Source organism: Bidens hawaiensis, unplaced genomic scaffold, assembly GCF_021521415.1.
Source record: "Bidens hawaiensis isolate Kalapana, Puna unplaced genomic scaffold, B.hawaiensis_p1.1 tig00074780_1, whole genome shotgun sequence".
NCBI classification, from domain to species: Eukaryota; Viridiplantae; Streptophyta; class Magnoliopsida; order Asterales; family Asteraceae; genus Bidens; species Bidens hawaiensis.
Window position 1 is genome coordinate 21,908 of NW_027502972.1, and position 8,847 is coordinate 30,754.

Here is an 8,847-nt window from a genome sequence, read left to right on the forward strand (position 1 = left end):
CATTGTATTTGTCCATTAAACGCCGTTGTTCGTTTATGAGCCATTCTTTAGGGTCATTGGTTTCAACTTCCGGACCCATTGGTCCTTTTTGTTTTGTACCAGTCAGATTTTGGAACGTGAGATCGTCTGGAGGAGTTTCAGTCTGGCTATGAGGTGTTGTGTTGAAGGGATGGTTACTGGTGGTGCGCGCAGTGTCACGCGGCGCCCTCATAACCTGATGTCCCTCATTAACATCCTCAAGCTCATTATCCTCCAGAACTTGATCATTGTTTCGAACACCGGAAACCATGGTGAAGATTTTCAGAGAGAAAACTGATGAAATAGTGGTTTTGTTGCCGTTGTAACAGGTGATGGCGCCAATGAAGAAGCGTGGATTGACTTACTTGTATTCGATCTACGTTCCTCGGGTATGAGTGTGCTATATCACCGATGGTTTTCCGAGATACGAGTTCTTCCACCTACAAAACGAACAGCACCGTGAGCTTACCCCTCATAAAGGGACAGAGGGGTCCTCTTTGGGGTAACCCTCCGGTGTGAGAATAAGATATTGCAGGAGAAGATAAGAATGTGAAAATGAGTAAAGGATTCAGAATATATTTCTTGCTTGACCCCAACTGTGGATGTGGTGAGGTATTTATAGTATTAGGGTTTCCAATGATTGGGCTCAGACCCAATTAGGGCCTTTTTGGCCTCCTCCTATTGCTTCGCGCCACGTGTACTTAGGACACCTGATGCTTTTTCATTGATTATTCTCTGACCAAGGTATTTTACCTGACCCATGTGCCATCACGTGGTGGCACATGGGTTTTGCTGAGTTGTCCACCCTTCATTGGCAGCTGTCAGCATCAGCACATTCTTTATTCCTTAAAAGATACCTTCTGGAAGGTTGTCTGATGAGTACAATCATGGTTGTCCTTATCCTGATTTAGATTAGACTATTGTCTCATTTGTTGTGTTGTCCTTTATGCGCCTATCCCGGGGATGCGCAATGTCTTCTCTTTATTCTCACGCGCAGATGTTTCATGCGCAGATGTGATATGCGTGAGCATGTGTGATGCGTGAGCATATGTGATGCGTGAGCATATGTGATTGCGTGAGCATATGTGATGCGTGAGCATATGTGATATGCGTGAGCATATGTGATATGCACCACGCGCATAGGTTTTGGCTTTGTGTCTTCATGACATCCTGTTTTCAAGCCTCTTGTCTATATCTTGTGGGTTGACCCGCCCCGCTCGATGTTAAGGCGGGTGCATACCCCTTCAAAGATGTATATTTTTTTGTTAATTTTTCGTATTTTTATAATGTAATGAACCTTATACGACCCGAACCATTGAACTGATCCAAACCTTCGAACCGACCCGAAAATTTTTATGCTTGGTCGTACAAAATTAGAGCAATTAAAAACAGTGAACCCGCTAGAAAGAAATTCCTGAATCCGTCACTGGTGAGTTCAAATTTTTGGTTATATAAAACATTAAAGGTGTAACGTAAGAGTAGATCGGTAAGTATGAGTTTCGGTTTAAAAAACAGTTAATTAGTTCATATTTACAAACGATCCCCTACATTATTACAATATTATAATTCAGTCCGTATCTTATTATGATCTTAACAACTGATGTTCAATCTTCAAATCACAGGAAACAGAGTACTGCAACATTCTCCACGAAGCTGATGAACTCAAATACGAACCAAACTTCTTCATAACGTCACCAGATCTGAATTAGATGAAGATGACGAATCGAAAGACATACATCTTCCTCAGCAGATCCATCACATCAACAATATTATTATTAATTACATTATCACTTTCAAATTCAATTGTTCATTTCGCTCATGCTGATTCTTCTTCATCGGTGCACACCAACAATTGGGCCGTACTGGTCTGCACCTCTCGCTTCTGGTTAGTTTTAATTTCATTACTGTTTCCAGATTACGTATAATGTTAGGGTTTGGTAACTGGTACTAATTAGGTTTTAAGTTTATATTAGGCGTGTATTTGACTGTGCTAGGTTTTGTGATCTATAGTATACCTGTAAGTTATATTGTTACTACAAGTCTACAAATAGATGTGTTTTTATGATTATGTATCAAGTCAGCTGGAATTAGACGTTGTGTTATATTTTGCTCGGTATTGTTTTATGTTTTACGATCATTGTGTCTTTTTACCCTTCCTAGATTTAGGATACTATGTAGGATAACTTATCCCTGCTGCAACATTATACTTTGTGTTTGAAGATAAGATTAATTGGAAGGTTTCTTTTCGAATTTCAATCGAGAACTAGCTCTATTTCTGCTGATTATAGTGACAAAATACTGATATCGCCTATTTTGATCCTAGTGTCACTTGCAAATTCAAGTAATAAGTTGAAGGAACTGTTATGACTTTGTATCGACTTCTAATTTTAAATCTAGTCAAGGATAGTAAGGCGCATGTGAATACAAGGACTAAATCAGGTGGCAAAACTAATATTTAGATCCTTTTCATGTATTTTTGTCTTTGTGTCTTTTATAAGTGCATTATTTCTAATTCATCATATATGAAAATAACCTTTCATATTTTGATATATACTCGTTCTTGATTTTGCTGGGCTTATTCTCAATTAATAAGTAAATTAGAGCTACCCATGTGCCATGTGCATTGTGATTTTAGACTCTTCACCTTCTTGTTCTAACAGAATGTTATAATTCTTTAGGTTCAATTATCGACATATGGCAAACACTTTATCCTTGTATAGGTACGTGTTGTTCCTTAACAGTCTTATTTTTAATGTTGAATACATTGTTCATGGTCTATCGACTCTTCTATCTTATAGATATTTAAATGCTTTTTTTCTGTGTTGGATTTTTTCTATTTCTTGGTCTACTCATTTAGGACTGTGAAACGACTAGGAATACCTGATGAGAGGATCATTCTTATGTTAGCTGATGACATGGCTTGTAATGCTCGCAACAAATACCATGCACAAGTCTTTAATAATGAAAACCATAGGCTTAATTTGTATGGAGATAATGTTGAGGTGAGTTTTGCATCAACTTAAATTAACACCTTGTATCTTTTCTTGCTTAGCATAGTTTATAGATAAACTTTGTATCTACATTAAAGTTCAGGTGGCAATTTTGTCGCATTAGTTATCAATGGGTTGATTTTGTTTTTGCTATATCTATAATGGGCCAAAAGGGGATAATAAAAATATAACTATAAAGAAACATGTGAAATAAGTGAGTCAAAAGTTCCTGAACTTTAATTTTGCATAATTGATGCCCTTAACTTCTAAAACTTGACTGTACAATCCCTGTGTTTTTTTCCAAATAAGGCGTAGTTTTTTGCATCATCAAATCTTTCAATATTCTAAAAAATTGATGTAAAGGTCTTTATTTACATGGTTAAGTCCCTAAAGGTGCTTATCTCTACTTCTAAAATTCCATAGACTTAAAAAATAATGTTTAAGGACTTTTGTGCAAATTATAGGTTTTTTTAATCAACCGGCCAGCATTTAATACATAACACCTTCTAAATTATTCATTCAAAGTTAGATTATGCTTGCAGGAATGTGATTTTATAATCATAAATAACACACTCATTGTTTCAAAAAATATAAAAATATCTTGACAAATGTTTTGGTCCAACTGTACAATTCGACTGGTACAAAAAATTACCCGTTTTGACCCATTATCAACCCTCCCGGCCCACCTGTTGCCACCTAGAAGAAGATATGCTGATTTTAGCACACTGTCATGTCAGGTAGACTATAGAGGTTATGAAGTGACTGTTGAAAACTTTTTGCGGGTTTTAACGGGCCGCCATGAAAATGCTGTACCAAGATCCAAACGTCTCTTGAGTGACGAAGGAAGCCACATACTACTATACATGACGGGACATGGTGGAGATGGGTTTTTGAAATTTCAGGACTCAGAAGAACTTCAGAGTCATGATTTGGCTGATGCAGTCAAACAGATGAAAGAAAAGCGTAGGTGAGATACCTGGTGTTTCTGTGAGAGTTTCGGAAATCAATATTTGATATTGAATATATATAAACTCAGATAATTAACCATGGTAGGCTATAAAAATTTATGTTTGGAAGTGCTTCTAAGCTACTATCAATTAGTATTGAGTCCGTGTCATCATACAGTTATGCTGTACCCATTTGAGTGTCATATCATTACTTCCTTTATGAGTTTATATTTCATGTTTAGGTTCAAGGAACTGTTGATTATGGTAGATACTTGTCAAGCTGCAACACTCTTTTCTCAGGTATGAGTCTTTTCTTATAGGCCTATTGGGTTTAGCTTCATAATATCAACATCCATACAACAGTAGAATTATTTTATAGGAAGTACTAAAAGCTCCAATATGTAACATAAAAACATCATGCTTGGTTGTTGAATTTATTGACTTCTTTTTATTGCATTCAGCACTTGAGTGAACCCAGTATGCATATTAATATTTATGGATAATGCATATGCCACTCAGTTTACTTTACAAATTTAGAACAGTTTTAGAGGCCAACCAAGTATCAATATGGTTTTGTTTATGCTTATATATGCAATAACAAAAACTTGCCGGAAAACTGTAATATGACAAAATGCCCTTAAATTAGAAACTTATCACATCTAGAGATGCAAGAAAGACACAAATGTTCCTGTGTTCACTCAAAAGATTCAACTCTAGATGGATTATTGATTCATATTTGAGTAGATTCACGTGATGTTTTTCATTTTAAACTGATGTCACAAACTCTCTTAGGGGTTTTTTGTCATTATACAACTTGCTAGCTAGAATCAAGATGAATGAAACTAAATTGATACTTGGGTGTAGAGGTGCACAAACAGGACAAAGCCCAAGCCTGGTTCATACAAGCCTGATAAGGCCTGAAAGTACTAAACAGGCCCATAATTTTCCTTCAAAACCTGGTCTGGCCTGGGCTAAGCCCAAACAAAAGCCTAAGTCTAGGATTCTCTTTTTTTAAAAAGGTTGATCCTTTTTATCAATTATTTTTTTTATATAATTTGATTCTTATAAAAGTTTTATGTAAATTAAATGAAACAGAAAGAAAATCTTAAATCTTGAACATGATAAGTTTTATAAATTAGTTTTTGTATACAAAACAGCTTTTGTACGATGAAAACTTCTTTGTTGTTAACCACTTTTAACGTTCCTAGTTGTTTATTGTTAGTTAATAAATATCGTGCCATTAAGATATTTTTCATAATGTCTAGTGTATTAAGTATAAGATTTATTTGAGATCCTATTTTGTGACGACTTTGTGTTGTTTTACCTACTTACAGTTGATCTTATCACACCTGTGTTTTTACACTATTAAGGCCCAAGCTTCTTTTGTCCCGGTCAGGCCCAAGCTTTGTGCACTTCTACTTGGGTGGCCTTAGTGAATACTTTTGAATACTTGTGTAGCAAATGTATACATTAAACCTAATTAAAGATGCTACATATATGTTTAAAATGCAGGAAGTTTTTCAATCATGCTGTTACTAAATAAACATGTCACATTTCTTATATTGCAAGCCCAATTCTTATTTATTGGAATATCAATCGCAGTGTGGTTTGTTTCTTCTTTTTCAGCTCCAATCACCAGGTGTTTTGGCTATTGGAAGTAGCATGAAAGGAGAAAACTCATATTCACATCACTTGGATTCTGACGTGAGTATGATTTCAAATTCTGATTGTTAATGTGTTAACAAGTTGAACACCTTATAATTTGAATTAATTGATATACACCAAAGCTTCTATATACTTAATTTGCCACACTTAAATTTGTTGAATTTGTTTTTATATAGGCTGGTGTCTCAGTTGTAGATCGATTCACGTTTTACACCTTAGCTTTCTTTGAGAGGCTAAATATGTATGACAATGCTTCATTAAGCAGGTATAAAAATTTAAAGATATAAATTATTAAAGTTCTTTATGGTTCTCAGCCTATATTTATTTCTCTTATTCTTTTGTTTTGCAGTCTTTTCAGCTCATTTAATCCAAATTTGCTGCTGTCAACTGCGTATTATCGAACAGATCTATACCAAGAACAAGTGGAGAAGGTATGGCTGTTGTACATGTATCATTAAATGGATAATGTTACTTAAAAGTGGGAACTTGCAATCAGGAACTAATAGTTGGCTTTTGATTGTATTAATAATCAGGTACCTGTGACAAATTTCTTTGGTTCAGTCATGAAAACAATCCACACAAGCTCTGCTTACAGAGTAATCTCAGGTAAAGACAGCATACGGGTCAAATCTGACGTGTCATCGGATCAATCTGCTGACGTGGACACTCAAAGAATAACAAGTTCAGATCCCGAGAAACAGGTGGTCAAAGGTGGAGGTTGTCCTCATGCAGATATATGGAATGCCATTGTTGAGAAGTTTGAAGGTATAAAAAATGTTGACCAAATTGTGAATTACGGGTTGGTTGGAATGTTGACCCTGGTGGTGGTTTCTACTTGGCAGTCATCATGAAGGTGAGAAATAGATTCTTTATTTGAATTTGATAATCTGTATACAAGAAATGGGTAGTTTAGTTGGGTTGGGTAACAGTAGGCTAATCTTTGTATGTGTCAAAACAGGGTGGGCCAGGTTTGGTTGGCCTTTAACACGTTTGTCTAATTTTTCTATCACTTTATGCATCAAAAATACAAAATGGGTAACTGGTTAAAATAGGGTCAGGCCAGACAAGGTGGGTAATGGGCCAAAATATGTTTTGGTGGAAACGATTTGTTGCTCAATATGCTCATACAACTCAAAACATGTCGGTCGGTCGGTTTGGCAAACGTTTTCTAATTTCTACACATATTTTGATTGCAAAAACTTTGTTACTGTAACAATCTAGTTTCTTATAGTTAAATGATTTAGATGGTTACAAGTGTTAAATTTTTTTTAAAAGATTATTTTGTGTGACTTCCAACAAGCTCAGCATAATGATTAACCACAACCAAAATCGTGCCCACCTATAAGTAAAAGAGCTGAATGCCATTTTCATGTTTTTCTGGTTTACAACTTTTCGGTTCTCATGATTGTTGTTTTCTGTTTACGTTCCAGGTGACCCAAAAACCAGTTAAAGAGACAATTTGAGCTAAGGTCTTACCCCCAGGAACATTCGTCTAGAAAATACAGCCAAATTTTATTATCAAGACACTGGATCAGCCATCATTCATGGTTCAAAATCCGAGCTAGACTATGTAAAAGTTAACATACAACTGAGTGGATCTTTCTTATATGTACATTTTACATTTGCTAACTTTGACTTTGACTTTGATGGTCTTGTCATAGTCTATGCTTTCCTAATTGGGCAGTTGTGATAGTCCCCTTTATATTCACAAAAAAATATAAGATTCCAGTGAAGGAAGCATATGAGTATAAATGTACTTTCAGACAGTCTTAATAAGAAATAAACGTGTGAAGAGTGTGGGTAGTGGGTACACATGACAACGATCCACGGGAACATACCATTAATTGCAAAATGAGATGTCTATTATGGTCAAGTTATAATGTGAAGATCGAAAGACAAATAATACACTATTTTGAGATTAGTGGCTACCTAGATAAATTTCTAAATATCAATACATCAAAGATGGGCAAATTAAGACACCCAATTTTTAAGTAATTTACAACTTTTAATGTACAAGGTACACCTTATATAGCATGTAAGAGAAGGACAAACTTGTCCATTAGAAAATATGTTTTAAAATAGTTCAACATTGCCCCCTCAACTTTTATAAATATAATAAATAATTAATGATTTATACCTTTATCTTTACCTATATATTCATTTTAATTTTAATTATAAATAACTTCCTACCAACGATTTTCCAACGACCATAACTTTTTCATACGTTAATATTTTTTATAAAAAATTACACCATAAAAATGAGCATTTTATTGTCTTTAATTTGGATATGGTATTGTTATAATTTTTCAAATAAAAAAAATAACATATTATGTATGAATGTTCACAATTCGGTTTTTAACGGTTTCTAAGTTATACAGTTAGCCAAACCGTTGGTTCGATTTTTTGTTATTGAGAACCAAAACTGAACCGTAGAAACTTTAAACTGAATCGTTACTAATAGTTTGGTTTCACGAATTAAGCTTCAATAATAAGTTTACGTCCGGTCCGGTTTTTATGGCCATATTTCTACATAAACCATAAACCAAACCGTTTGCTATGTTTGAACATTCAGAAACCGGCTGACCAAAAGTGATTATTAGTTCAAACGTTATTAAGATTTCAAACGAACCTTGAACATCCACAATTCTTACAAGATTACTATGATTTTGTTTCCCGCCGCATCGCGCGGTCACCCGTCTAGTTATTATTATTATATATGAATTTTTAGAATCTCTTATTCAATAATAAGTATTGTTATTTTAAACAACACTTGTTACTGCCGAGAATTTCAACAAATGATGCAAAACAAAGCACCATGTACAAAAATGTAGCATTTCAACAAATAATGAGAATTTTAACCAAGTTTATTATTTAAATAACTAAATTAGAATCATAATTGTGGTGACTCTTCACATCCATCTCTTTATTATCTCTGTCTCTATCTATACTATATATAATGCATGAGTGAAGAACCTCTTAAATTTTAAGAAGTACAAACACCATTGCATAAATTACTATCCTTAATGCATACAAATTTGAAAATATAGGGGTACTATAGTATTTTAGACATCTTGAACGGTTAAGAATATTTAATTTAGAAAATAATTACAATTATGATCCTTTAACTTCAATAAAACTTTGTTAATTTATGAATTAGTTACAAATAAACCCCTAAACTTAACCCATTTATTTGACATATTCATTTAACATTTTTATTTCTTCAATAA

The 8,847-nt window shown here is 34.3% G+C and overlaps 1 protein-coding gene across 1 annotated transcript; it reads left to right on the plus strand.

The window, feature by feature from the left end:
• Positions 1–1,709: 1,709 nt before the first annotated feature.
• LOC143606431 (uncharacterized) lies at positions 1,710–7,297 on the plus strand. The gene is made up of 10 exons (XM_077082203.1): positions 1,710–1,903; positions 2,697–2,738; positions 2,876–3,020; positions 3,746–3,975; positions 4,198–4,255; positions 5,582–5,659; positions 5,797–5,885; positions 5,970–6,051; positions 6,154–6,473; positions 7,051–7,297. Exons 1-9 carry the CDS (start codon positions 1,728–1,730, stop codon positions 6,469–6,471), a joined length of 1,218 nt encoding a protein of 405 aa, XP_076938318.1. The 5' UTR covers positions 1,710–1,727; the 3' UTR covers positions 6,472–6,473; positions 7,051–7,297.
• The last annotated feature ends 1,550 nt before the right edge of the window (positions 7,298–8,847 follow it).